At 51.7% G+C, this 27,301-nt stretch overlaps 5 protein-coding genes, 1 non-coding gene and 1 pseudogene across 7 annotated transcripts; 4 read left to right on the top strand and 3 right to left on the bottom strand.

Annotated features, from left to right (window-relative positions):
* Positions 1-525: 525 nt before the first annotated feature.
* Positions 526-3,388, top strand: CTHT_0047730 (uncharacterized protein; the record flags this gene model as incomplete). The annotated part of the gene is made up of 7 exons (XM_006695076.1): positions 526-530; positions 930-1,101; positions 1,162-1,699; positions 1,791-1,994; positions 2,251-2,654; positions 3,013-3,239; positions 3,334-3,388. 7 exons carry the CDS (start codon positions 526-528, stop codon positions 3,386-3,388), a joined length of 1,605 nt encoding a protein of 534 aa, XP_006695139.1.
* A 5,753-nt stretch (positions 3,389-9,141) lies between these two features.
* On the bottom strand, positions 9,142-12,432 carry CTHT_0047720 (putative sporulation-related protein; the record flags this gene model as incomplete). The annotated part of the gene is made up of 1 exon (XM_006695075.1): positions 9,142-12,432. One exon carries the CDS (start codon positions 12,430-12,432, stop codon positions 9,142-9,144), a length of 3,291 nt encoding a protein of 1,096 aa, XP_006695138.1.
* A 2,086-nt stretch (positions 12,433-14,518) lies between these two features.
* Positions 14,519-15,334, bottom strand: CTHT_0047710 (putative mitochondrial peroxiredoxin prx1 protein; the record flags this gene model as incomplete). The annotated part of the gene is made up of 3 exons (XM_006695074.1): positions 14,519-14,846; positions 14,900-15,223; positions 15,309-15,334. 3 exons carry the CDS (start codon positions 15,332-15,334, stop codon positions 14,519-14,521), a joined length of 678 nt encoding a protein of 225 aa, XP_006695137.1.
* A 1,942-nt stretch (positions 15,335-17,276) lies between these two features.
* CTHT_0047700 (putative very-long-chain protein) lies at positions 17,277-19,332 on the bottom strand (the record flags this gene model as incomplete). The annotated part of the gene is made up of 3 exons (XM_006695073.1): positions 17,277-18,440; positions 18,502-19,256; positions 19,323-19,332. 3 exons carry the CDS (start codon positions 19,330-19,332, stop codon positions 17,277-17,279), a joined length of 1,929 nt encoding a protein of 642 aa, XP_006695136.1.
* A 932-nt stretch (positions 19,333-20,264) lies between these two features.
* CTHT_0047690 (uncharacterized protein) lies at positions 20,265-22,120 on the top strand (the record flags this gene model as incomplete). The annotated part of the gene is made up of 3 exons (XM_006695072.1): positions 20,265-20,316; positions 20,373-20,680; positions 20,744-22,120. 3 exons carry the CDS (start codon positions 20,265-20,267, stop codon positions 22,118-22,120), a joined length of 1,737 nt encoding a protein of 578 aa, XP_006695135.1.
* A 405-nt stretch (positions 22,121-22,525) lies between these two features.
* Positions 22,526-22,616, top strand: CTHT_0047680. The gene is given in 2 exon segments: positions 22,526-22,564; positions 22,579-22,616. It is a non-coding gene; the product is annotated as a tRNA-Phe (tRNA).
* A 2,441-nt stretch (positions 22,617-25,057) lies between these two features.
* Positions 25,058-27,135, top strand: CTHT_0047670 (annotated as a pseudogene; the record flags this gene model as incomplete). Its single annotated transcript has 4 exons — positions 25,058-25,454; positions 25,706-26,354; positions 26,423-27,009; positions 27,104-27,135. Coding segments are annotated over 4 exons (1,665 nt in total).
* Positions 27,136-27,301: the final 166 nt, after the last annotated feature.

The following is a 27,301-nucleotide window of genomic DNA, read 5'->3' as shown; positions in this document are numbered from 1 at the left end:
GGTTTTCTTGATCCTGCTATACTGAGCAAACCAATTCATTACTGCTTTATTTTTCAGGGCACGGCCTGAGACATTCATCGAAGGCCTGGTGACTTACACTAGCCCGCATTGCAGTTGCGTATATAAATATATATATTTCCCCCTCGCTCAGTCGCCTGTCGACTGCCCTCACACTTGAACGTCAAACTACCTCAGACGACTGGTGCATCCGTTCTCAAACACGCCGTCCGAATTAATAAAGGGAGAGAGGAGGGACGGGTTGACACTCCTAGTCCCTGACAGCTCTACCGATTCTGGCAGCTCGAGTGACACAGCTAGCAAAGGTCAAGCCAAAGTCAAGTAAGTAACAGCCCTTGTATGAGACCATTGAGCCATAAGACTGATTCATAGTAGTATCGTTTTTGTCCACGGTATACGAGGGCACCCACAACGGACGTGGGAAGGAGTTAAGGAAAACGGCGAAAAGGTCTTCTGGCCACAAGATTTCCTTGCCGAGGACCTGAAGGACAGGGCCCGAGTTTAAACATGCGGTTATGATGCAAAAGTAATCAGTCTATATCAAGCAAACAACAAGAGTACTATCTCTCAGCACGCCAACAACCTTGCTCGGTGGCTCGATCGGGACCTTTGTTCCAAAAACGACGTAAGGGCACTTCGCTAATGAACAGTTTATCTTCGGTCTAACAGGGCATGTATATCCTAGGACCCAATCATCTTTGTCGCGCATAGCCTAGGCGGAGTTCTGGTCAAATACGTATATCCCCTCATTATCACTCATCTTAACTTGGACTGACCAGTCTCTAGGCGGTTGGCCGAGTAAAACAGCCAATAGCCTATTGTGACCGGGCGAAGGCAATTATCTTCCTTGGAACTCCTCATCGTGGAAGTAAGGTCGCTTGTTGGGCTGGAATTACGGCAAACTTAGCTAGTCTTCTCTTTCTGGATTCGACCAAGTACATCCTTAAGGGATTGGAAAAGTGCAGCGAGGTTCTCGGCCAGATCCACGAGGACTTTATCGAAACCGTCAATCAGAAAGAGATCCAGATTTACACCTTCCAGGAAGGGAGAGGTATCTCGAGCATCAAGGGACTACATAACAAGGTATACAGGCTTTCATCTTTTGCTGCGAGCCCCTTGACTTCTAACTTTAATCTCCGGCAGATCGTGGACGACTTCTCCTCGAGACTTCATCTTCCTAGTAGTCTTGAGACCGTCGCAACAATCGACGCAAACCACCAAGACATTGTTAGATGCTCTGATAGGAACGATCCACAGGACAGGTCTATCTTTGGTGCCATTGATCAACTTCTTAACCAACTTATGAACGACACTACGATGGCTAGCCATAGACCTATGTCAAGGGGACCTGTGGCCTCTGAAGAGGAGTTTAACCCCCGGAAGAAGGTCTCTGAAGCTGGCAACAGGCAACTAGTGCCCTCTAAAGAAAACCCTAGAGCAGCCCAACCGCCCCAGGCTAGTCAAGCTGCTGGTGCAGCCTCTGAGCCACCGGCTGGGGCTGCGGAAACGTTTGTCCCTGGAACCAATGCTGGAACGCAGGCAATTGGATCCTTTCAGGTGAAATTTGGGAATATTGACGCTCAAGGCGGCACTGTGTTGATCCTGGGTAATGGAACATATGTGTCAAACGTGGCGGGTGCTCATGTGCAAGGTATACAGGGCGTGAAGGGTGCGAAACCGGGTTAGTATATAGGATCTAAGCGACCTGCTTCTTGGTTAAATGGATGAATACTCAATATGAAGCTGGCTAACTCACTCTTTTTCCCTTGAAGAGACCACTCCGGAACGCCGACTTGGACCCCACTACATCATTCGCGAACCTAAAAACACGGAATTCGTTGGTCGTGAGCCAATTCTCACACAACTCATGGAGATGCTCTATGATACCCAACAAGCCTACCGGGCTGTTATTGTTGGCACGCCCGGTGTTGGCAAGACTCAAGTTGCCTTGCAGCTCTCCTATTCGATCAAGGACAGTGAGGATCCAATTTTGTCAGACATTTCTGTCTTCTGGTTTCCGCCGCCAGTTGGCAGGTTTTTGTGCAAAGCTACAGGGAAATTGCTGGCAAGCTTGACCTGAATCCTACGACTCCTACAAGGAGTTAAGCCAGCCATTCCAGCTTTCTGACGGAGGAGACACACCTCTGCATGCATCGGCCCTTGATGAGCATGACAGCCATAATCGGGGTCTTTTGGAAGCTGTAAGACGTTATCTTATGTCAGAAAAATCAGGGAAATGGCTCTTGGTGGTGGATATTGCCGATGATGCTCAGGCTGTCTTTGGGTCCACAGAGATCCCAACCAGCTCGTCTCAATACCGGGGGATCTGGCAGTATCTCCCTTGGGAAGATAAGGGCCGTATGGTCTTGTTCACGACCAGGTTTTGGGAAGTTGCATGGGCAGCCGCAAACAGTGGCAGAAACGTCCTCAAGCTTGGGGTAATGAGCAAAGAAGAAGCGACCCAGCTGTTGAGGTCGCTGATCCATAAAGATGAAGGTGACTCTGACGACTTCCAAACCAATGGAGCAGAACTCGTGAGGGAACTTGAGTATCTCCCAGCAGCCATCAAGGTTGCCGCAGGCTATATTGTCACAAACTACATTACGGTCGGCACTTACTTGGAGCACCTTCGACACGTAGGCTCTTACAACTCTCCTTTGCTCCAAGGTGCTGTTGTTATGACATGGGCGATGTCAATCAATCGAATAGGTCAATCAGAACACGATTCTGATCAAGCTGCTATCGAGCTATTGGCATTTTATATCCCTTATTGAGCCCAAAGACATTCCTGGAAGACTATTTCCTTCACTTGGAGGGCAACAACACCAACAATCCGCTATCTGGACATTATGTCGCTATGGATTTCTTTCAAACCGTGAGAAAAGCAACATTTTTGATACACAAAAGCAAGTTCAGATGGCAACACAAATGTGGCTGGAAGGTCGTAATGAGCTGGAATCGCAGAGAGAACAAGCAATTCGGCATCTTTGCTAGGTCTTGCCGAAGCCTTATTGGGAGAACTATTGGACGTGGAGACCACTTCTCCCACATGCCATGCACATTCTGTGGGAGAGTAAGGGCAACTATGGAGTCGAAAGAGCCACTCTACTTGCCCGTGTTGGCGATGCCTTCAAGACGGACTCGAGGTGGTCAGAGGCGATCGAGTGCTACGAGGAACTCGGTCTGCACAAGCCTTTTGAGGTGAATCACGACAAGCCCACGTTTGAACTCTGCAACAATTTAGCATGGGCATATCGACACTCAAATCGTCATAAAGAAGCTCTTGAACTGCTGACAACCATCGTCGATATGCAGAAAGAACTATGGCCCGAAGATCACCCTCTACTTCTCGCATCACAGGCACATTTAGGGGAAAGTATACTGCGAGACCGGAAAACCTGACCAGGACATCGAACTTCTTACATCGATTATTGAACGGCAAAGGAAGATACATCGACAAGAAGACCAGCGTTTTATCTTATCTCTAGATTTCCTTGCCTTGTCCTATCACGCAAATGGCCAAATGGAGAAATCGCTAGGTGTCTGCCAGGAATTGGTTGACATTAGGAAGAGAACACTCCCGGAAAGTGATCTGCGGCTCTTGCAGGCACAGATCTACCTAGCAGCGGCATATCGAGAGACTGGTAACGTGCAAGCTGCCATTGATCTTCTAGTCCACATGAGGAAAGTTGCTGAGAAAACATATCCTCCTTCACATACCATGAATATGAAGATAAAGTTTAATCTTGCCTACAATTATTGGAAAAAGAATCAGTTGAAGTAGGCGATCGATCTTTTTAAGGTCGTAATTGATAACTATGAGAAAACACATCCACGATATGCCTTGAAGAAGAATTACCGTGCAAAGGCCTACGATCAAAGCAGACAAACAAAAGAGTCCATCAAAATCTGGACATCTGTTATCGAAGGCCTAAGCAAGCTATACCCGGCCCATAACGATGCTCTTCTGACCTCAAGACAATGTCTTGCTTGGGCCTATCACGAAGATGGCCAAGAGGACAAAGCAATGGACATGTTCCAATCGATTATAGACATCCAAAAGCAGAGATATCCCTCTCATCGCCCTGAAGTCCTGTGGCCAAGGTATCACCTGGCATGGCTGTATCGTTCACGTGGTCAATGCCTAAAGGCTATCGACATCTACGAAGACATCATCAACATCGCCAGAAAACACAACTAGCCGGAACTCAGTGACTTCCTCTTTGAGACGAGATGCAACCTTGCAAAAGCTTACTATGAAGCGGGCGAGATTGGGAAAGCGATTGATCTCCTTGTAGACACAATCCATACCTGGACTCCAAAATATCAACCGGACGGTCGCAGATAAAGAAGTTGAATGAGTACTTGGCTGAGTGGCTTGAAAAGCAAAATGCCTAGAATTTTGAGGTGGTCAAGCAACATATCTGCATTTCTCAACAACAAGTTGCATGCACATGCCGCAACAACAGCCAGCTCTACAAAGCCATCAAGCCTCTACAACACTTTGTTCATTGCCAAACAAAAGGCCCTGTCTCCAAAGTACACCCGCGTCTTCCTGCTCCAATGAGAGCTCGCATCTGTGTGTCTCCGCAATGGTCAAACCTAACAGGTCGTCACCCTTGTCCAGTCAGCGTCGGAGGTTCAACAGCCTATCCTCCCAGAAGAACACCTGGACATCCTCGTTGCTTAACTTGTTCTGATAAAGGCATGCTCCAAAGAGGAGCGCGTTTCAGAAGCAATGAAACTCATGGGACATGTCTTCAAAAGACGAGCAAGATGCTCCTTGAGGACAACCCCCCCTTTGCTCTCATAAATGTCCTGGCTGAGTGGCGTGAGGAACGAAGGACCCGTGAACTGCTTGGAATAACGACAACGCAGTTACGTCTTGGGTTGAGCCGACGCCAACCAGCGCACAGTGCACGCCCGCCCGGCGACGCTTAATACGGCTATGATGGGTCTACAGCTGTGGAGTGGCATGGGAGGGAGAACCAGATTAACATGTTTACTGTTACACTGGGGATGGGGAGTTAATGCACGCTTGTGATGTCCAAAGGGGTAAGGGAAACTGTTTGCGTTGAGGATCAACCCGCCGCATCAGGATTCAGGTTCAAGTCAGGAAGCTCCTGGTATCGCCAATAAGTTGATGAGCACGCTGATACAGCCTTCTCGAGGGGTGGAAGTGTCTGGTTGGCTAAGGGAACAGCCGCAACAGTCTGTGTAGTCGGGTGGCATTTTGTGTTTGGGTATGTAAGCAGACACTGTCGTGAACGGGCAACTGCCTCAATGATTAGATGCTCAAGGCCCAATGAGTGTTGTTACTGTTGGGTTAGAAAAGCCTTCAGGAGGGTAAGTGTCTGCTTGATGTTGGACTCCGTCAAAACAATGGTGTCTCTTGCGACAGATTTTTGAATCGTAAGACAAAGTGATCCGATAGAGAAGCAGATGTGGAGGTTAATCACAGGGAGAAGAGGCACAACTTCAGTGGACAGTGGAAGGAGAGAAGGTGTGGTTAGATAAAATATTGTTCTCTTGACCCAAAAACTGCGCCTTTTAAGCTTAGTTCTTGGAACCAAAAACAGCATGCTCGTACAGAGTAGAGACTGTTAAACAGTACGGTAACACACCCCTTGTTCTTTGGGCTTATGCGCTTGGCTCGTGTGCTTAGTATTCCAAAGAGAGGGAAGGTCTGCAGATACAGGTACAGGTAGGTATACAAGCCGGACTCTAGGATGTTATCAATCACATATATTTAACTATAGTACAGTGCTAGTAATTCTTAACTATTTTGATATAGTAAGCTCTGCTTTTCAAAATTTCTGCCGTCTCTTTCTGCTGTAAATGAGCTCCTGCGTCGTTGTCTCAGTGCCACTAACTCTCTAATGAATACTGCAGGTCTAAAGCCCCGCTACAAAGTCTGCTTAGGAGAAACCAGGCAGCCACCCTTATGCAACAGTTTGGCAAGTACGTAACTTGTTCGAGACCCGCATAGGAGCATCGGCGCGCGGTCCTGATCCTTCCAATCATATATTCAACTCACGCGATCCGCTTAATTACAAACCATCGGCTCAAGTAGGCGGAAAGCTACGTACTTGCTTGTCAGCAGTTGGGCATCCTCAGCTGGTCGATCGGCTTTCTTGCCGCGCCCACTGTCACACAGACACGGCAGTCCAAGTAAAATGGGTATCCTGACTGCCAAACACAAGGGACGTCGGAGATAGAATGATTGTGAGCGGCACGAACCCGTGGTTGACCCCAGGAGATATCTGGAAGACGTATGACCGAAAAGAATGAACCGGATGGTTGAGAAGATTTCATAAAGGAAGCTAGTCGGACACGATGGACTTCTCTTGCTTTTCCTCTCCCCAACACAAGGACACTGAGGACCAAGAAAAATTATTACAAGTATCAATTGACTTCGTTGTGCACCCCACATCGTCAATGGCCATCATCTAACCCATTTGACCCATTGTCGACTTCTGACTGCACCAGACCAAGTCACCCGTTACATCAATTGACTCGCAGAAGTTGAACCCTGACAATTGCAATCAACATGGAGTTGAGCTGTTACGTGAGATCGAGCATCATCAAATGGCAAATAAGTTTGCGGTGCGATATATCAAGGATGCTGATATCACAATTAGTGAATACCTCGAATTACCTCAAAGATTTCCACCAGGAATAATTTGACTCGATACCTAATTGGAGAGTTACAAATCCAGGGGCAAGACATGGCTGGTAAAGTTTGATAACTTCGCAAGTCTAAAGAGAAGAATGACAAGGAGGCTGTGGATCTTCTGGAATTTATCGCACTCACCGATTTAGAAGCCATTCCAAATTCGCTTCTACTTAACCCCTATTCTCTTCGAAAGCGTGCAGTGTAGACATCAGTGAGATACGACTTTCTTATATAACGCAAGAAAACTGGCAAAAGAGGGTCTGAGCCAGCTCTAGAACGCAATTCTCCAAATAATGTCAACGCCAATCATTCGTTATAAATGAAGACTGTTTCGCCTTCAGTCCTCCTGAACATTCACATTGACGACAACGAAGCTTGCAGAGACGGACCTGATGATGGGGAGATCTATGATATCATAGATTGGCTCACCGGGCCACGCGAGTATGGCTGCAGACACAGTCTTATGTGGCAAAGAAGAAGAAAGAAGCAATCAGACATTTGAGCGGCATCTTTTACGCGACCTTTGGTTCGGTCAACCCTAAGTCTCTGCTGGACGAAGCTCAGAGCCTACCTGCCACATGCCTTGGCGGCCTTCCAGCAGAGTGGGACTGAAATCGACAGGTTGGGAGCCAACGCGAACGCTTCCATGGCTAAAGCTATCATGACAACCCTCAGAGATGGCTTCTGTGTTTTGAGGAAGATAGATTTGTCACGAGGGGAAAATGGTGTTGCTGCATCAACGGGAAGGAAGATGTTCGTGTGACTGCAAACCCACCCTTCCCTCTTATCTGTGTCACAGCATCGCATGGATGCTATAAGCTATCTTGATAATCTTAGCAATAACGTCAACAATCAAGAATACACGCTCTCTCTTCTCAAACTTTTTTTTGATCGATTAGGTCAGGCTTATCTAATGACTTCCTGGGCCAAAGATCTGTTGTCACTGATCAAGGCGGTCGTCGATATGAAAACCATTGTGCCAAAAATGCAACCAGAGCACAACGCGGTGTTGAATTCACAGAGGACACTAGCACTTCTATACTACTTGCTTAAGAGTCCTGAACACGTCAGGGATTATTGAATTGGATTGAATTGCATTTTCGACCCGTCTCACCCTTGAGGGAGCCTGGTCATGCCCACAATGGCGGCGGGCAAGACGTGTTTATGGGCTGCTTAGACTGCACTGTATACACGTGAAAAAAAAAAAAAACAACCAGTGTGTTGCTGTGAGATGATATCATGAAGGAGAATGGGGAATGGGGTTAGATGCGGAGAAAGTGAACATCCAAACTAGATAGCTCTGGATCTGACCACGAGTCGCTAGAGGGGGTGAAGGCCTTGGGTTTGTTGTATCAAGCGAGGGGAGGAGACAGGGTGGCGTTGATGGGAATAGTTCGCTCCCTCTGTTCATCTCGGGCTGAGCCGTAAAGCTCGAGTTGTATTCTCCTGTTCTCAAACAGTCGGTGCGAGTGCCAAAAGGCTGTGGGGTCCAGACGCCGTGTCATAGGGTTACTGAAGGACGAAAGGTGGAATCTCAGGCAATGGCCTCTGAAGATCGTTGAACCACAAGGCAAGTTTGATAGCACTTGGAGGGTGGTTGAACCTGAGATGGTACTCCAGGAAGTCCCCGTGTCCAGATGCCTGCGCCACCCATCTAGCCAGACATTTTCAGTCGAAGAGAGCGAGGAAGGTTTAGCTGAGGGCCCATCCCACAGGCTGGACTGAGGCTTGTTCGACCGCCACCATGATGTTATGTCAGGGGGTGGAATCTTCCGTAGTCTGAGAGGACTTGGGGGTAGCCCTAGCCAAGCCCGAGGCCCGGGTCGCCGGGGCTCCCAGACAGAGCCTGGTTGGGCTTCGGCGGCTGATTGGTGTAGGCGAGACCAGCCTTTGTACGGAGGTCACTGGAGTCTCCTCCAGAGGGGGTGGTCGGGCGGTAAGATTTGAACCCGGGCTCGCTATCTCGCGCCAGGGGTTAGGGAGGGAAATTTGGAGGACTGCGGAGGAAGAGTACGAGGATGACCATGTGGAGATCCTGAGAGTGGGGTAATTGCTTGCTGGATTCTACCAAGACTATGGCAGAAAAACCAATAACACGCAATTCATCAAGTATAGTGAGGAGCTTTGGTAAGAGATCAATAGTGAACTCTGGTTCTTGAAGTGAAGAGCACAGGATGGATGGTTTTTGGACATAAAGGAGACATACACACATATATATTTCTCCCAATTTATTTCACCAAACGGCGACTGGTATCTTGTCAATGGAACTTAAAGGCTCAGCGTTACCTAGGTACCTAGCTACCTACGTATATACGCCCAAGAAAACAAACAAGTAATGAACAAGAATCGTCTTGACTTTCCAGACCCATCCATGATCATCTCAGTCATCAACACCGCAACCCATACCCCTCTCACCTTCTAGCTAGCAAGTACAGACCCCATTCTGCTCAGGACCCCGCAATCCCCAACCCAATCCTCCCAAACCCCCCCTGCCCTTGCACACCTCCCTGCACACCCTGCAACCCCTGCCCTCCCTGCGTCCCCGTCCGCTCCCTCAACCTCCTCCCCTCCATCAACCCCCTCAACCCTCTCTTCTGCAACCCAATTACACTACTCAACTCCCCGCTCCAGATCTGCTCCTTCTCTTTCGCCTCTTTCCCGTCTCGTGAGTGAGAAGGGTGCTCCGTATTGTCCTCCCATTCTGAGCCAGAGACCGAGGTTGCGGAGGTGGATGTTGCGGAGAGGGGGTCATTCGTGTCTGGTTGGGCCGAGATAGATGTCGTGATCTTGAGGCTTGTACCGGAGGAGTCGGTTGTGGGAGGAGGCTCGGTAGATGTTGGGACTGTGGGGCTGCCGCCCGCAGGCGGATCGCCAGATGTACTGTCGATGCCACCGGCGGCTGCTTGCGCGGCAGCAACGACGGCTTGTAACTGGCCGGGATGGTAGTTGGGGTTCAGGGTGCCGTCGATGCCCCTGCCTCCGCCGGCAGCCATGGCTGTGGCATTGAAGACGGCAGCTGCGTTGCGGCTGTCTAGGAGGCCGTGTAAGCGCTCCACGACGGCTTCCAACAACCCGTCGATGCGGTATGGACGAGCGATCTGTAGTAGGGAGCACAATATCTGGGGAGTGCACAACGGTGATGAGGGGGGCGGGAGTGACGACGTGTAAAGGAAGTGCAGCATCGCCTGCACAGTGAGGTAGGTATGCGGGAGGTAGAGACACCTGGGACGACTGTTGGGCGGCAACGTCCGGGGCGTTGGCGCGGTATTGATCGCCGCTGGGTCGATCTGGCCTGCCGCAGAAGCAGCAGCCGCATTCGCGCCAGAGATGATCGATCCAGCCGTGCTGGGTGCCTTAGAGCTGCTTCCCGTCGAGTAGAGCGTCGATCCTCCGAGCGACGGCGTAATCGTCGCATTCGACCCCCTAATGGCAGCACTCCCAGCGCCTACAGATACCGAATTAGACCTCAACGTCGCGGCATCACTCCCTTCCTGCGCCGCGGTCCCTTCCCTCAGCAGCTGCACAAAATACGGCCCCCATCTCCTTGCCACAATCCTCGAGTTAATTGGGATCCGTTCGCCCCCAATACACAAGATATCCATATCGGCCAACTCACGCATTGCCAGCGCCTTCTCGCCTAACTCCTCTGCGGCACGATTGTGATTTCTACCACCCGCCGTGGACCCCGCCTTTCTCGCCAACGGCAGTCCTGGACCGATATACGGACTACTGGCGCTGATGAACCCGCTCATGGGACTCGTCTTGCGGGGGTTGTCGTAGAACCCAAACGCCTCTAGCTCGACCATGCAGACATTCGTGAAGTTGATCCGGCGGTGGTTGTAGTCGTCTACCAAACTCCTCTTGCGATTACCCAATACAACAAACGTGTTTCTTCTGTTCCACAATACACCGCGGTTCCAGCTGCCCTGACTAAACACTGCATTCCCAGCGTCGATGCGACTCCATGTCATGGTGCGCAGGTCCAACGCCCAGAGGGCATATTCTTGCTTGGAGGATGTCAAATACGTCCCGCTGACTACAAAGTGAGTGTCGATCACCCCGCCGTTGGGAAACCTCAGACCCGGGGGACTGTACGTTCCGCTCATTGACCGTTCTGTGAGCGTTCCGTCCGGTCCACGGATCTGCAATTCCAGCTTGACATCCAAGAAGTTGTAGTTGCTGTAAATCAGCATACTGGAACCCCCTTCCCTGGCCTCGGCACTAATAGGCCCGTTATCCCTCTGCGGACCGTGGGCGTATGTCTTGCCCAGCTTGGCGGTAACGTACGGCGGAAGGGCAGCCACGACGCTGCGGTAGGCACCACAGCTCTTGCCGAGGGGCTGTGTGGAGACCCACTTCAGACTGCGCAGGTTGAATACGCTGATCTCCTCGATGTAGTGGTTCGAAGCGTCCTGGCCGCCGACGATAATCATTTCCGCGCCGCCGGTGCCGTCAATATACACCCCAAGCTGCCCAGTATTTGGGGCACCAGTCGAGGGGTTATGCTGTAGAGCAGAAAGCGGCGCCCGATGAGAGGCAAATACAGCCGACGAGGGCAGAATACATGCGCAGTGGGCATATCGTCCCTGGGGCGGATCTTCCGCATGGATGTAAGTCCACTTCCTAGTCGGGATGTCAAAAATATAAACGTCCGATACGACAACCGTATCAGACTGCTGCTCCGGCGGCAAACTCTGCTGTATCGCCGGGCCCGCGGACATGCCTCCGTAGCAAACCATCTTGGTATCTCCCAGAGCGCACATCGAGTGGAAGTACCTTGGTGGTGGAATATCCCCGGTGCACTCCAGCTTCGTCCAATGTCTCCGGATCAGATCCAACTCATACATATCCGAACTCAGAGACCCCGGAGAAGGCCGAGATCTAGACCCCAATAGCCTGCCGCCAAAGACATATAGCTTATCCCCCACAATCGTAGTTGTAGCACCCACCAACGGCGGCGGTTCTCTGCCCGTCGTGCGATGCACATTGCACATCAGACCTGCCAAGTGCGCAGACGGGGTTGACGGCCCCGCGGTACCAACTACATTAGCAGCAGGCTGACCCCTCGCTTGGCCCATATTCGGCGACGTATTACTCTTCTGATCCTGGCCGTCCTGTCTCGATGAGCTGGCTAGGCCAGCCTGGCTGTTCATATCGTGACCGTGGGCTGCCATCTGTGCCATCTGTCCTCTCGTGTACAATCCTCCACTGCTCATGTCGTGGGAATCCATTGCCTGCGCGCGGTTACTTTTACTGCTGTAATTGGAGTTGCTGTTATTCTCCTCTTTGGTAGTCGTGATACTCTCCTCAATACTCCCCAACCCGACTTGCTGGATAGCCGGCGCCAGGGGACTCAGCGGACTGGTAGGCGAGAGCTCCGGCGGCGGCGGCTCGGGAAGCGGCTTCGACAGGCTATGCTGGAGGCTCAGGCTGCGTGCATGATGCGCCTGATAGGCGGCGGTAGCACCTCTGGGGGGCACGGGAGCCGAGTTGGCGGCGCGCTTCGCGGTAGTAGGGATGAAAGGCTCGGAGGGCCGGCGAAGAGCAGCGTGGGCGGGTCGGGTCGTCGGCGCGATCTTTTTGATCTCGTGGAGGGCGGGGTTGAAGAAGTCGGCGGAGGTCCTCGTGGGCGAGTGGTCTTCTCGGCTGTCAGGCGGCTGCTGTTGCTGGTGGGGGTATGGCTCTGGCGCGTCGGCCTGCTGGCCTGGGGCACGGAAGGTTAGCTTGAAGTTAGACATGATGTTTCAGTGCCGTAGACAGGACTCAGAGGAAAGCGTCCAGAGCTAGCAGCTCAATTCCAGGTTCCAAGCAGCCAGCCCGACTTTGAACAGATTGTGGCGTTGGGAACGAAGGAAAGCACACAACAAAACAGCATGGCACAGCCAAACTGGCAAGCCTTGTGTGACCGAGTCGAACACACAAAACGAAAACTCGAGAAGATTTCTTCTGCAGCGACCCGACACCACGTCACAGGGCGGGCGTTGGTAGTAGAGAGGATATGCAACGCGACCCAAGGCGCCCGTAGACCCGTAGACCCGAAACGGGAACTGCAAGGTGATACCGGGGGCGTTAAGCCGAGCAAGAGAACGTGGAAGAGCCGGGGTTCCGGGGTCGCCGGCGGCTTAGGGTGCCAGAGTTGCAGAGTGCCCGTTCCAGTGCTGCGGTCCAAGCTCCAGGGTCGAGAGTTGTCGGCACTTGGCTCGCCAGCCAGGGACTTTCACGACCGCCTGACGGTAAGACTTGCAGAGGCAATCGTGACCGAACAGGGAAGTGTATGAGTGCGCAAAAATATGGGCAAGCGGGATCGTTGCTGGGGTCTGGGGTTGCTTGGGATGGCTTGAGAAGGCCAATGAGGCCCGCTCACACACAGAGAATGTGACGGCAACAAGGGAGCACGAAGGCTTCGGGGGCTGCCCCGAGATGAGCGCCGTTGCGCGCGGACCTCTCTGACAGCAGCTAACAACAACCAAAAAAAAATGAAAATCACCAGAGAATAAAAATCGACAGAAATGAAAAGGAGCACCAGCGTACCTGATAACAAGGAAGACAAGGCAGAAGCGTGCTGTAACGGCAACGGTGCAATTTCCGGGGCAGCCCTGGGACGATGGCGGTCAAACGAATCGTGCAGCGCCCACGCCCGCGCCCGTGACACAGCCGATGGAGATTGGGAGGCTTGATGAGTGAGTAGAGAAGAGCGTCTGGGTAAGATCGGCGACTGACAGAAGAACGCCTGCAGCACGCAGCAGCCGCACGGACGGTGTCTTGGGACGAACAGGCCGGAAGCGTGGGCGCGCGGCAATAGGGATGTGATGAGAAAAATGAAAGGAGAACTGCTGGAGTGAACGCGGGGTCGATGGCTGGCCTCAGTCAGTTACTCTCGCTCTGGTCGTAGCGCCGTGGTCCTTCAGATGGCGGCGTATCGGTCCAATGTATTGCAGCGTCGAGACTGGAGGAATGCAGTAAGTAACCTGTAACAGTGGAACCGACGATTGCGACCACAACAATGCTAATTTGCTGCCTATTCGATCTGATTTATCGTGCTGTCTAAGAAGAACAGCGAGGCTGGTGGACTTGCGATAGTATTGGTTCTCCCAGGGGCTATACTTGTGCCCAAATGGACCCTTTGATGATTTGAGGGCCTGTTATCCATGCCGGTGGTTCAGGCAAAGTTGGTCCGTTGCACAGGGCGTCTTAACTCCACCGAGAAGAGGGAAAGACGCCAATGCAGAAATGGGGGCAAGCATCCGAGGAAGTCCCTGACATTCATTGTGGGGTCGCTGTGCACAGACCACAAAATGGCCCGCGTGTATGACCTTGAGCAGCCACGGCAGCATGGTTTCTCCTCTTAGGAGCCGGGCTGCTCTCGATGTTTTCTAGAAACTGGGGAGAAGAAATGAGTATGGGATATATTAGAAGCAGAATTTAAGATGAGACTGGCGCGAGGAAATCGACATCTATTTGTATTGTCAAGAAGGGGATAAAATTTAGCCTCAACAAAGACAAGCAAACACCAACCAATTGGATTTCGAGAGATGACAAACTTTAGAAGTTCCCTCTGGCAAACGAGTCCCTCGGGCGCCGTTTCTAAATACAAGCACCGACGAATTCACAGATGGTGCAACGCACGCCAGACACAAATATCGAGTATCATATCTCATATCCCATTGCATGAATAAAGCTCATAACTCAAGTACCATTATCTGACCCGTATCCGACCCAAGCAGGAGTCAGGGCTCTTTTGCGCCCCCCCCCCGTTTTCTCTCAAATACATTTTTGTTGGTATATTTTCGTTTTTAACTACAAAACACAAGCCACCATAACCCCTTAGTCAACCTCAGGGAGGGTAGTGAAGCGCAGGTAGGGCTTGACGATCTCGACGTTGGGGAAGATCTTCTTGGCATCGTCGGTTTTGATGGAGGGGTGAACGATGACCTTGTCACCGGGAACCCAATTGATCGGGGTTGTGACCTTGTGCTTGTCGCCGGTCTGTAGGGAGTCGATGATGCGCAGGATCTCGGCGCTGTTGCGGCCGGTCGAGGCGGGGTAGGAAAGGATGGTGCGGATAACCTTCTTGGGGTCAATGAAAAAGACGGAACGGATGGTGAAGGCGATACCCTTTTCGTCGACGTTGGTCGTGTCCTGATAGTCGATCCTGCCAGCCGTTAGCTTTGACTCAACTTCCAAGGCAAGGGAAAAGAGACTCACATGTCATAGAGATAGGCGACCTTGCGCTCCTTGTCGGCGATGATGGGGAAATCGACGAGCGAGCCGGTGACATCCTTGATGTCCTTGATCCAGCCCTCGTGGCTGTCGAGGGTGTTGGCTGAGAGGCCGATCAGCTTGACGCCGCGCTTGGCGAACTCAGGGGCCAGGCGGGCCATCTCGCCGAGCTCGGTCGTGCAAACAGGAGTGTAGTCCTCGGGGTGCGAGAAGAGGATGACCCAGCTGTCACCGATGAACTCGTGGAAGTCGATAGGGCCCTTGGTGGTCTCGGCCTTGAAGTTGGGGGCGATAGAGCCCAGGCGGAGGCTGGCAGGCAGTTAGTACTGGATTCATGGGAGATACGAATGGCAACAAGCACGAAGCTCTCGACGATGAGATGATGACGACATACCGAGGCTGCTCAACTTCGGTGGCCATTGTGACTACGTGTGAAGTAAGGGGGTATCTCTGACAAAAGGGAATACAGAAAAGCCAGTCAGACAGTTTTTGGCAGTGCAGCAGGAAATCTGATGATGAAGATGAAGAGGAGGAAGAATCACAGGTAAGTCGAACCAAGAGGGGCAGAAGGGTCTTTTTAAGCTTTCAAATCCAGGCCCGGGCCAGGTCCACGGGTGTCGTTCCCCCGGGGACGGGGACGTGATGACCCCACCTAAGCCACTTGGACCTTCGTCACTCCCAGCTGTGAGGCGTGAGGAGTTGGTCGCCGAGCTGGATATGCGCATCTCTCTCCGTGGCAGTGGATGTCCAATGCGCCAGGTCTGGATTAATGAGGCGCCATTGGACTGCTTGGCCTTCATGGGCTCTCTTGGATGGAGGGGGGCTCCCACAGTATGCTACACTACGCAAGACATGCATATATTCTGTTAATGATCTTTGTGTCCATGGATCTGCTCACGAACTCTATACCACGGGCATCAAAGTCTCTAAGATCCAATAACCTAAATCTCTTGCTTTTCATAATTTCTCTATCATCAGTGTTGCTTCCGGCCTTCACTTTCAGCGCTCCTTCAACATCATCCCGAAGACAAGTCTCTCAAAAGATTCACTAACAAAATATCCAAAGCGGGGCACCTACCCCTCCATCCTCAGTCCAGTCAAGCCACTCCATGACGCGGGGCCACCCGCAGCAGCTCCTGCTCTGCCCCTCCCCCTCCCAAGAGTCGCCCAGCCGAATTCGGCTTGGTGTGCCAATTGCGCGATCGCGGGCTCCGCTGATTGGCTGTGGGTCCGCTGCCCGCCTGCTATTATGTCATTTTGCGCTTGCTGTCGCGAGCGACGCACCTCACTCTTGGACAAGAGACACTGTGGGGGTTGCATCCTCTCTCATCTTTTATTGGGACTAAGGTGAATGGATGGAGGTTGGGACAGGAAGAAGAAATAAAAGGTAGCGAGGAGGGCGGTGCAGATACCATCACGTCATATTTGCTCGACAGAGGTTAAAAGTTACTACCCCTCTCTTGAGATGGCCCCTTGTCAAGGCCAAAGGAATGCTCGGAACAGGAAGAACACCAGGGTGAACGCCAGGACGATGGATATCTGTTCATCAATCCATTCAGCAAAAGCGTAAATCACTTGAGATCCAGAGAATCAAGCCAAGTTCTGTCGCAATCAAGTTGGTGCAGAGGCAGCAGCGGGCAACAAGCAACGTGAACCCGGCCCCCCCCTGGTCTTGACTCTGACAAAAGTGTTGTGAGCGGGAACCTTGATGGGCTGTGGATGGACAGCTTGTTTTTTTCTGCTGTCCGGGCGAACAGCAGCAGGCCTGACATAGACGTGGCATGATCGCGGCGCCCGACAGCCGTTCGCCGCCGATATCCATATTGCTTATCCGTAATCCGGGGATCAGAGAGTCAGGTTCATGGCCACTGGAATTTTAATTAAGATGGAAAACTGCCTTTGATCGGAGAACATCTCATCAGGAGATGAGATGGAAGCCATGTGTAATCCGGGTGCACTCTTTTATTGGAATAAGGATGACAATGATGGAACGACGGGTAAAAGCCAAAGATAACTCCGTCCCGTATCCGTCTCCATCCTAACTCCGTACCTGAGCTGCGAACTCCGTCGCCAGCCGATGCTACACTTGTCTCCCACACAACCATGCATAGGGGCCTATCCTAAAGCCAGCTTGCGCAGAAACAGCCGATGCAGCGTCTATTGACCACAAGCAAACTGAAGCTCTCCGAGAGCTCCTGAGAATACCGAGTAAGTAAGCTGGGTACAGTGTAGGATGCTGAAGGAGTAATAGTATACACCGTCGCCGACCTCAATATACACATTAATTCGAGCGAAGAAATAACCCATTAGGGACAAAGTCAACATCTAATCCACGAACGAAAATGACCGGCTCTCCAAACCATCACAACCTTGCCCGTCCCCCTTCCAGAGCCCTCCAATCGCCCGTCTCAAACCTCACATACTGCTCCCCCTTCAACCAATACACTTCATCACCCCCGGTCACCTTCCCCGGCTCAACGCCTTCTTGCCTCAGCACCGTCTTCACCTGCTTATTCGTTCCCGTCGCCTGCATCGCATCCCCTTTCACGACCCGAATGAATATGGGCAACGCATACTTCGGCAGCCGTTCCCTCACATAACTAGCTAAACTCTTCAGCGTCTCCTCCGTCGGCGTGGGTTTCTCTTTGCCGGCGACAAGCGTCTCGGGTTTAAACACAATGGCCGCACATCCAGCACGACCCTCGTGACGGGGAAGTTTCACCCCGTAGACATTCGCCTCCAAGACAGCGGGGTGTTGCCCCAGGACTTGTGCTACCTCGGCGGTGCTCACGTTCTCACTCTTCCACCGGAATGTGTCGCCCAGCCGGTCGGAGAAGAAGACTCGGTTTTCGCCGTCCCAACGGACCATATCCCCTGTCCGGAACCAGGCATCGCCCTTTTTGAAAACGTTGCGCATGATCTTTTTCGAGGTCGAGGAGCTGTCTTTGAAGTACCCCTGAAAGCGGGCCTCGACGTTTTTAGGGGGTAGTTTGAAGAGCAGTTCGCCGGGCTGGTTGAGAAGTGCCCGGCGACAGAAGCCGGTTTTGGGGTCTCTCATTGGTTCTTCAGTGTCCGGATCGACTTGCACGACGGCAATCGTCCTTCCAATGATGATGTTATAAAGCGACCCGGCCCGTCCGATCGCCCCGACACTGAACTCATTCCTCGACAGATTCCACGTCGCAAAGTTCCCCTCTGTAGCGCCATAAAACTCCGCGATGGTTTCGATCCCAAACCGCTCTTTGAAGCGGTTCCAGACGTCCGGACGCAAGCCGTTGCCGAAGGCGATGCGCACTTTGTGCTTGGTGTCCAGGTTCTCACCGGTCTGAGGGTCGATCTTGGGGGGCGCTGACAGTAAGTAGCGACAGGTCTCGCCGACGTATTGGATGATGTCTGCGCCGTGCTTGCGCACGTCGTCCCAGAAGGTGCGCGTCGAGAATTTGCGCGCGATGGCGAAGGTACCGCCCGCGGCGAGGGTGTGCGCGAAGCCAAGGCACATAGCTGTTGTGTGGTAGAGGGGCATTGCCTGGATTGTCAATAAGGAGAGCACTTTTGAAAAGAGGGAAAAAAAGGGGGAGGAGGCTTACTGTGTAGAAAACATCATTCTTCGTCGTCCCAATCCACCGCGACGTAAACCCCGCCACAACAACGACCTTGTCCCAGCTGACAATAGCGGCCTTGGGCAAGCCGGTCGTACCACTCGTATAAATAAGCATAGCCATATCCTTCCCCGTCACATCCGACCGCACCTCATCCGGCGGCCGCACCGCATCACAATATAGCATCTGCCTCTCCAACTCCTCCGTCACAACCTCAAACTTTGTGTCCTTCAACTCGGCCCTCACTTCCTCCGTCACATTGCTCGCAACAACAGGATCTACCAGCACAAGCCTCGCACTCGCCTTTTTCACACAATGTACCAACGGCTGCCCCGTCAAATTATAGTTCAACAACGCAGGCACCGCGCCCAATGCCCAAAGCGCCACTGCAAGAAAAATCAGCGTATCCGTGTTCTGCCACATCAACCCCACCATCTCGCCCTTCTTGACCCCCCGATTCTCCCTCAACCACGTCGCGTACCGCAAAACAGTATCATATGCCTGCGCGTAGGTATATGTCTTGTCTTCGAAGCGCAGGAAGATGCGGTTGGCTGAGGGGGGAGAGAGGGCGAGGTCTTCGAGGCGGTAGAACATGTTCAGGCGTCCGCGGGCTGTATGCCAAGTTTTGAGGGCGAGCGTGGGGACGATGGAACGCAGGAGGTGCAGGTCGTAGTAGAGTTGGGTGCGGGCGTTTAGGTAGGCGGCTGCTGCTGCGGCCGCGGGGACCGTTATGGAGAGGGGGACTGGGGGAAGTTAGAAAAACTGTTGACTGAGGGAGGTGAGTTTTGGATGTTTTGAAGAGGACTTACGGGAAGTCATATCTGAAATGCTGTGAACTGGTATTGTGGTTTAGGACGGGTGAACTGTTCAGAGGTATTGTAGTTGTGGATGGCGAACTGTGAATCAGTGTGATGTGTGTTTGGATCAGAGCTATGATTTCCCGACTACACTCAGTTCATAGAGCGCCAGTAGCAATTGACCAAGCCAAATGCGCATGAAGCTCTCAAAATCCAGAGAAACAGAATGCGATTTAGTCAAAGATGCCCCCCGGGCAAGCGGCATTGATCAGAGCGCCGTTGCGAACTCAAAAGTTGCTCTCTGCTCAACCAGGATACCCACGGGAAAGGGAGCGTCAGTCGACAGGGGTAGTAATTTCCGGAGATCACGGGCGGCGGATGACGGCAAGTTGCCGAGTGTAGGGAACGGTAGCGAGACAGGTGCAGCGATAGTAACGGCGGGTTGGAACGTAGGTGTGTTGTGTAACAGGTGATCCTCAGGTCCAGGTAATGATTATCGTGAGGAGGAGTTGTGTTGCTGAACTTGCTGTTGTCAAAAGAACGGTGAGCCGGAAGCTTCGGCGAAATTGCTGAGAATTTTGTTCAATCTGAGGGATGATTGAAGTAAAAAAAAATCAGGATATTGAGATATGACAGTGTTGTCCAAGTGGAAGAAGCCCTGAGCAGCCCATTGACTTCAAAGATCCAAGCAGATTGTAATCAGGTGCTGTCCGCAGCGAGCTCTCGACTCTGATGCGACAGGCATCGAACCCTTACATCAGTCAGGCTTGGAACTCGCCGCAGCTATCACCAATGCCAGCACCTGCCAATTGAACAGATATTACACTTGCAGCACTCAGCTTTTGAGCCTAAGCTGCTTGAACAGCAGAAAACAATGCAAACCGCAGAATCCGATTGAAGACGCTTCCCCGTTACGCGAACGCCCCGGCGATCCCTGCCTCGGACTCTGTTAACATGCATGATCCCATCACTCATGTGAAGCCGAGAGCTGAGTGGGCCCTTATTGGTACGTACCTCACCTTATCGCCAGGGCCTGCTTATCTCCACGTACGCGTTAACCAGATATGGGCAGGCCTTGCGTCCCTGGCAACGTCACGGCGCGTGTCATCAAGCATCCCGTTGCCGGTTCAGCATCGACTTCTAAGGTGCAGAGGCTGGGAGCGGAGGGCTGCATCACCATGACGACCCCGCAGCCGCTCTGGAAGGAGCCGCCCCCGGAAAAGCCGGCCGACAAGCGCCGGCGCGGCTTTGTGATTCTGTCATTTTGGCTCATCGTTGTGTTGCTTGGCTTGCCAATATGGTGGCAGACGACGACTATCTACCGGGCTGACCTGCCGCTGCAGGAGATGCTGGACTGGGCTGAGGGACGGGTATGAGTTCCAGGATTTTTTTTTCATGGTATTGAAATTACATACTGACTCTGTTCTCGCCAGGCCTGCCGCCCTGTCTTCCCTCTCCGCATCGCCGTCCAAGCCCCTTCTCTTCACGACCACGAAGCGCAGACCCTCGTCCGCTTAACCCAGCACGCCCTTGACGACCTGAACGACTTCGCCGGACACCACCTGCGCCTGTCGCTGGCAAAACAGTCTGCACCGAGTGCCGACCTCGACGTTGTCCTGACTGTCCGTCTGCTTCCTGGCGACGCGACTACCGCTCATCTGGACCCGTACGAGCCTGTGCTGCACGTCACATACCCCCCGAATGCGATCCCTTCTGCCTCGGCGTCGTCTTCGACGTTGGCAACGTACATTGCGAGTACTCTGAGAGAGGCTTTCGCCGAGGAGCAGGCTACCATCTCGTACCTCCTATCCGCCAATGGCTCGTCCCCCTCCAGCGGCGAGCCACGCCCCTTGGGCCAAGGCCTGGCACCCGACGTGGCCGAGTCGCTTGCTAAGCGCAGCACTCGCGCCCTGAGATATGCGCCGACCTATCACCTTACATTTTCCCTGTTCACAAGCGGCTCGACCCCAAGCAGCTGGGACATTGAGAAGGCCATCGAGGACTACATGAAGCCAGTCCTCGACGTCCTCTCACCGATTCACAACTTCACCATTGACACCCAGATCCAACTGTATGCCACTCCCGGCGTGCAAAACCAGGTCCTTACCAAAGAAGACCTCTCTTCTTTCATCAATGCCGCTGAATGGCCCCTCTCCCCGTCCATCGGCGGCGCGCCTACCATCAACTTTGTCGTCTTCATCGGCAACCAGACCATCTACATCCCCTCGTCAAGTGGAAGCGAATCAGTCAGCTCTCACTCCTGGCTCATCCCACAATGGGGCGCCGTCTACCTTTTGCCCCTCACCTCCGGCACCGCGCACCTCCCTTCCCACGAGCTCAAACACCCCCTCCTAACCTTTACCTCCCACCTCTTAACCCTTACCGGCACGCCTCACTCCGGTTCTCTACCCCTCCGTCTTTCGTCTTTGTCAAGGATTCGCTCCGCCGACCTCCTCCTCCGCGCCTCCTCCACCCTCGGCTCCCTCGCCCGCCTAGTTGTTGCCCTCCCCTCCATCAGCATCCCCCCCTCCGTCGCCGACGGGGTTGCTACGACACTCTCCCATCTTCGTCATGCATGCTACACGCTGGGTATGCCCGAGGCGTTGTATCATGCTCGGGTAGCAGAGGCGGCTGCAGAAAGGGCATTCTTTGAGAAGAGCATGGTCGGGCAGCTGTATTTCCCGGATGAGCATAAGGTCGCGGTGTATTTGCCTTTGTTGGGGCCTGTGGCGGTGCCGCTTCTGATGGGGGCGTGGAATGAGATTTTAGGGTGGGTTAGGAGGAGGGGAGTAAAGGGGAAGGTTGAGTAGGAGACGAGAATAGTAGGTTATGAGGACATTTGGTTTGTAGGAGGTATTGTTTTACTCCGTGGATAGTCACTGTTAATGAAATCACAGAATTAATCGTACCTTCGGCATGGCTATTTTCAAGCTTGGAAAGTAAAGGAGTGAGAGTGCCAGTGAGGCCTTGTGGGTCTTGAAGGAGCTCACTACTGCTTGGGAACTTGTTTGACATCAAGCCTTCTGACCACAAATGCCAGTGTATGCGTTTCGTATACCATTCTCCACCCTATATACGCCATAGAATCGGTTCAGGCAACCCTTATTATCCGTTTGTTGCGTCTTTACTATCCGTGGAAGAATCAAATAATTAACAGCCGGAAGTCTACCCGGTAAGTTAATCATACCGCTGTTAAAGGGGAGCTGACAGCGCGAGCGGATTTAGCTCAGTTGGGAGAGCGTCAGACTGAAGTCAAACTTCGGGAATTCAATCTGAAGGTCGTGTGTTCGATCCACACAAGCCGCATTTCTTTTGCCATTTTTTTTTTTGCTTTTGAAGCCCTGATCAGCTGCCGAAGACTTGAGAGCAGCACTGCTTTTTTTTTAAGGAGCGGGTGGTTGTAATTATGAGATGCTGCAATGTGGGCTCAGGGTTTGCCCTTCAATGGTACTCCCCTTTCGCTTCCCTCTTGTCCTCATTCAACATCCAAGGCAAGGTGCGTTCTAACGTCCAGAACACAATCCTTTGGCCGGTCAAACCCGTCCTTTTAGACTGAATCCTCTAACCCTTGCTGGTAATCATTAGGCTTATTACGTAGTCATGTCAAGGGGAATCAATATCTCCCTCTTTCCCTGTCATCACCATCCCTCTCTTCCATAGCTTTGTGCTCATCGACCTTTTTCTGCCCTCCAACCTCACTCCCTTGTCCATTCTTCCCTCCCTCCCCCCTGACCCTCTTACTCAAGATGACATAATCTGGTTCATAGATACGCCCGCCTCTTAAACGTCGTGGCACGGGCGAGATCTCGTCCGTCGAAAAGCCTAACTTTTTGTAAAATGCTAGTCCGCGCTCATTTGCCGCAAAGCAGGTTAGCATGACTTTGGTTACGGGGGGCATGTTATGTGCGATGGTAGTGTGGAAGGACATGAGGAGTTTTCCTAGTCCCGAGCTACGGTCCACCTGTTAGCGACTAAGCCATGTTCATGAGCGAGCTGGGAGAGGAGGAGAGCGGAGGGTTAACGCACCCTTGCAACTCAGGACAAAGGTGAATCTCATAACAGTACACCACTGGCTCACCCTCTTCGTAAGTCGGCATCAGCGAGGTGAATGCCTTTACCTCCCTTTTTGCTTGCCACTCATTCTTTAAGTTTACATGTTGCTCTTTAACGAGGATGTACCTCATTTCCGGCGCACGCATTTCCTTCAGTTTTTTTGACGGGTGCCATTTCCAGGTAGAAGCTTCATAATCCTTCCGGCTGGTGAGTTCGATTAAGGAGAAGCATCCGTGCAAGTCATCTTCCGAGAGGTTTGCTGAGCTGTGCAGAGTGATGGTATAAACTTTGGAGGTGAGGGGGTGTGTCCAGGTTGTTGGGAAAGGGCTTGAGGAGCTGAAAAGGGGTTAGTCCACGGAGTTGGTAGGGTAGAGAGGCAAGGGAAGACGAGACCGACTTGGGCTGGATGTAGTCTCGGATGAAGTCATCGTCAGTTTTACGGTGAGCGGCGTCGATTGGGCTTGTGGGAGCCCGTTTTCGTTTGGGCGACATTTACTTTGGAATTTTTTTTTAGGGGGGGAGGGTGATATTTCACAGAGAGCAGCAGGTCTGACAAGCAAGGTGTCGAGGACGACACATCCACGCGTGAGAATACGCGTAACGTAGGAGGATGTAATTACAACGATTTCAACCTTACAGGACGTTTATGTCATCACGTGAATTCATTTTGCGGCAGTTGAGGAAGGTTCGGCATTCAGCACCTCAAACATTTCGCATCTTTGAAAGTTGGAATGGCCCAATCGGTTCCGAAACGGAGGGTACCTTGGTGCTTGCTGTTAAGTGGCACGACTCATTTCTAGTCCGCCATTAGAGATCGTGTGTGTGTGTGTGTGTGTGTGTGTATGTTACGACATAGTAGCAAATGTATTTTCAATTATTTATTTTTGATAATGAAGGACAAAAATTCATACCGAAGCTTTTCCATAACAATCCCGTGCGTCTGCTGATTGGATTCGCTGCAGCCTGGCTCATCCCGTCCAACTAGTTAGCTAGGTAGGTGTTCCAGGCCACCAAGCTCCATCAGAAGCTGCCTACTTATGCGCCTTAGTGACCTTCATCTGTCCACGCAATGCCCTTTCCTGACTATCCTTATAGCATCAGGTTTTAAAGCCTACACATGACATTGTGACACAGGACTATACATGCTAGACGTCGAACAGCAGTTATCACTTCGACATCACAAGCTTTGCGGCCTTTCTGAGGGCCTGGAGGGAAGCCTTGTTGTAATTTGTGGGTATTGGGCGGCAAGCCAAGCCAATAGGTTTATAAGGTCTGCAGTTCCAGCGCTGTGTGGATGCATCTATCGCGAATCAAATCATAATTCGAGGTCACACAACTGTGAAGCATCCTGAGCCTACTATTTAGCCTTACCCCGCACTATCATTATGTTAGGTTGGTTAGGCATATATCACTCTTTTGAACTATGTCCTGGTTATATCGTCCCCAAAGGCACCCTGTTCGCGTTAGAGCTAAGATCATTTGTTATCTTGTTCATGTTAGATCTCTATGCTACCGCCCTTACTATATGAGTGCGCATTCTACACAACTCTCTTTCCTTATTCCTTTTTCATTGTGCCTCTTTCCTTCAATATTAACAGTACAAGCAATTAGACCAGAGCTGACTTTTGAAGTCCTGCTTCTTTTCTAACCTAGGGAAACAAGTGCAACTCCACAAACCCTTGTGCTTTGACCCAATGCTGAAACATAAGGCTCGGAGGTGGAAGGAGAAAATAATCGAAAAGCTTCCACTGTTTTTGACGTCCTACTTTGAAGACTTAAAGGGTACTAGTATCCAGGCTGGGCAGAGATCTGGTGTTATCAACACCGGCCCCCTTACGGTCAGCAACACCGGCGCTCTTGTTGCCAACGACACTGGCTCTCTTGCTGTCAGCAACGCCAACCCTCCCACTTTAAACAACACTGGTTCTGCTGCTGTCAACAACACTAATCCCCCTACTGTCAATAACACTGGCTCCCCTGGTATTACACCCGGCGTGCAGAACACTTTCCAGCCTGGTAGCATCCAGAACACTGGTCCTGGGACCGTTTTTGGTTCCGTTCAAACGCAGACGATCAATGTCTACCAAGCAGGTTTGTCCGGACCTTGATCTAGTTTGTGAGTAATAATCTTGTGGCCGATCTTGAACTGACATCCGTTCCATAAGATCAAAAACATGAAATACTTCAGTGGCTCTCTTCAGTGGATTATTCGTCACAACAAAACGACTTTCTGCGCCAAAGAGAAGAGGGTACAGGACAGTGGTTCTTACAATCTCCTCAGTTTCAGCAATGGTATAGTCCTTGTTTCTCTCATACCTGTCTCATTCCCATTATTCCTTAAGCTAACGAATCCACCAGGCTGTCAAAGAAGCCAATGACTCTATTCTGCCCCGGCATCCCTGGTGCTGGGAAGACTATGCTTGTATCCATCGTCATCGATTATCTCCAAAGGAACTTGGCAGGCTGTGACGTTGGCATCGCATACCTATACTGTAACTTTCGGCGCATCGAGGACCAAACGGTGGAGCAGCTCATTGCCAATCTCGTAAAGCAACTACTCAGGAACAAATTTCCACCGCCAACCGCAGTCATGGATGCCTATACTCGACACGAGAAGCATAGATCACAGCCATTGTTGAGCGATCTTGAGGAGATGTTCCATAATGTTACCACCTTGTACAAGGGCGGAGTTTTCGTTATTGTTGATGCGCTGGACGAGTGCCAGATGAGCGACAATGTTCGTTCCAAGTTCATTGAAGCCTTACAGCGCCTTCACTCCAGAGAAACTAATGTCAACCTCCTGGCCACATCTCGCCCTCTACCTGATATTGTGGAAGCCTTTGATGGGCACTCCTGCCTTGAGATCGTGGCCCAAAAGGACGATATCGAGAGATACATGCGTAATCAGATGCCCAATTTGCGCGCTGTCTCAAAATACCCGGACTTCCAAAATGAGATCATTAGTTGTATTGTCAGTGTCGCAGATGGCATGTAAGTTATCGTTTCTACAAAACATGGGTCATTGATTCAATTGAGCATATGCTTATCTTCGAAATCAGGTTTCTACTTGCCTACCTCTTCTTCGAGTCCTTGAAGAATAAAGTTAGCGCAAAGCGCATCCGTGAAACACTTGACACGCTTCGCACCAACTCTCAAAAAAAGGATCCAAAGCTGGCCCTACTACACCAGGCATATAACGACGCAATGGAGCGAGTCAATGGGCAGCCAGATGATCACAAGAAACTCGCCCACCATGTGTTATCCTGGATCATCTGCGCCAAACGTCCTCTCAAAACGATAGAGGTTCAGTATGCATGGGCTGTCAAGGATAGTGAGAACGAGATTGATGAAACTGCGATCCCTGATGCTGGAGACATGCTTTCGGCATGTTGTGGGCTCGTTGTGATCGACAAAGAAAGCGAAATCATTCGACTCGTCCACTATACAGTTCAGGAATATTTCCAGGATACTTCGACTCAGTGGTTTCCAAACGCCCACCTCGATATCGCAGATACCTGCGTGTCATACCTTTCGTTCAAAGACTTTTCGGGTGGTCCTGTCAGGACGATTGAGGACGCAGATGAACGACTTGGAAAACCTCTCTTTACCTATGCTGTTGACTACTGGGGACAGCATGCATCTGCGTGTTCGTTCTACACTCCTCAGCTGCTTGAGTTATTGACAAATCCGGAATGGGTCAGTATGGTGGCACAACTTTGTAACATCTTTTCCGAAATCAGAAAGTATCCTTGGGTTTCGTCACATGGTTTGATGCCATCTCAGAATGCATTTCACGTGGTTAGTGTCTACGGGCTCAATAATTTAGTCCAAGGGCTACTTTTTCGTGCAAAGGATATTGATCCAGACTGGAAAGACAACAAAGGCCGGACGCCGCTGAGTTTGGCTGCAGGGCATGGCCATACGGAGGTTGTTAAAAC

This window comes from Thermochaetoides thermophila (assembly GCF_000221225.1).
Source record: "Thermochaetoides thermophila DSM 1495 unplaced genomic scaffold scf7180000011819, whole genome shotgun sequence".
Lineage (NCBI taxonomy): Eukaryota > Fungi > Ascomycota > Sordariomycetes > Sordariales > Chaetomiaceae > Thermochaetoides > Thermochaetoides thermophila.
This window is presented reverse-complemented; position numbering and strand designations above follow the sequence as displayed.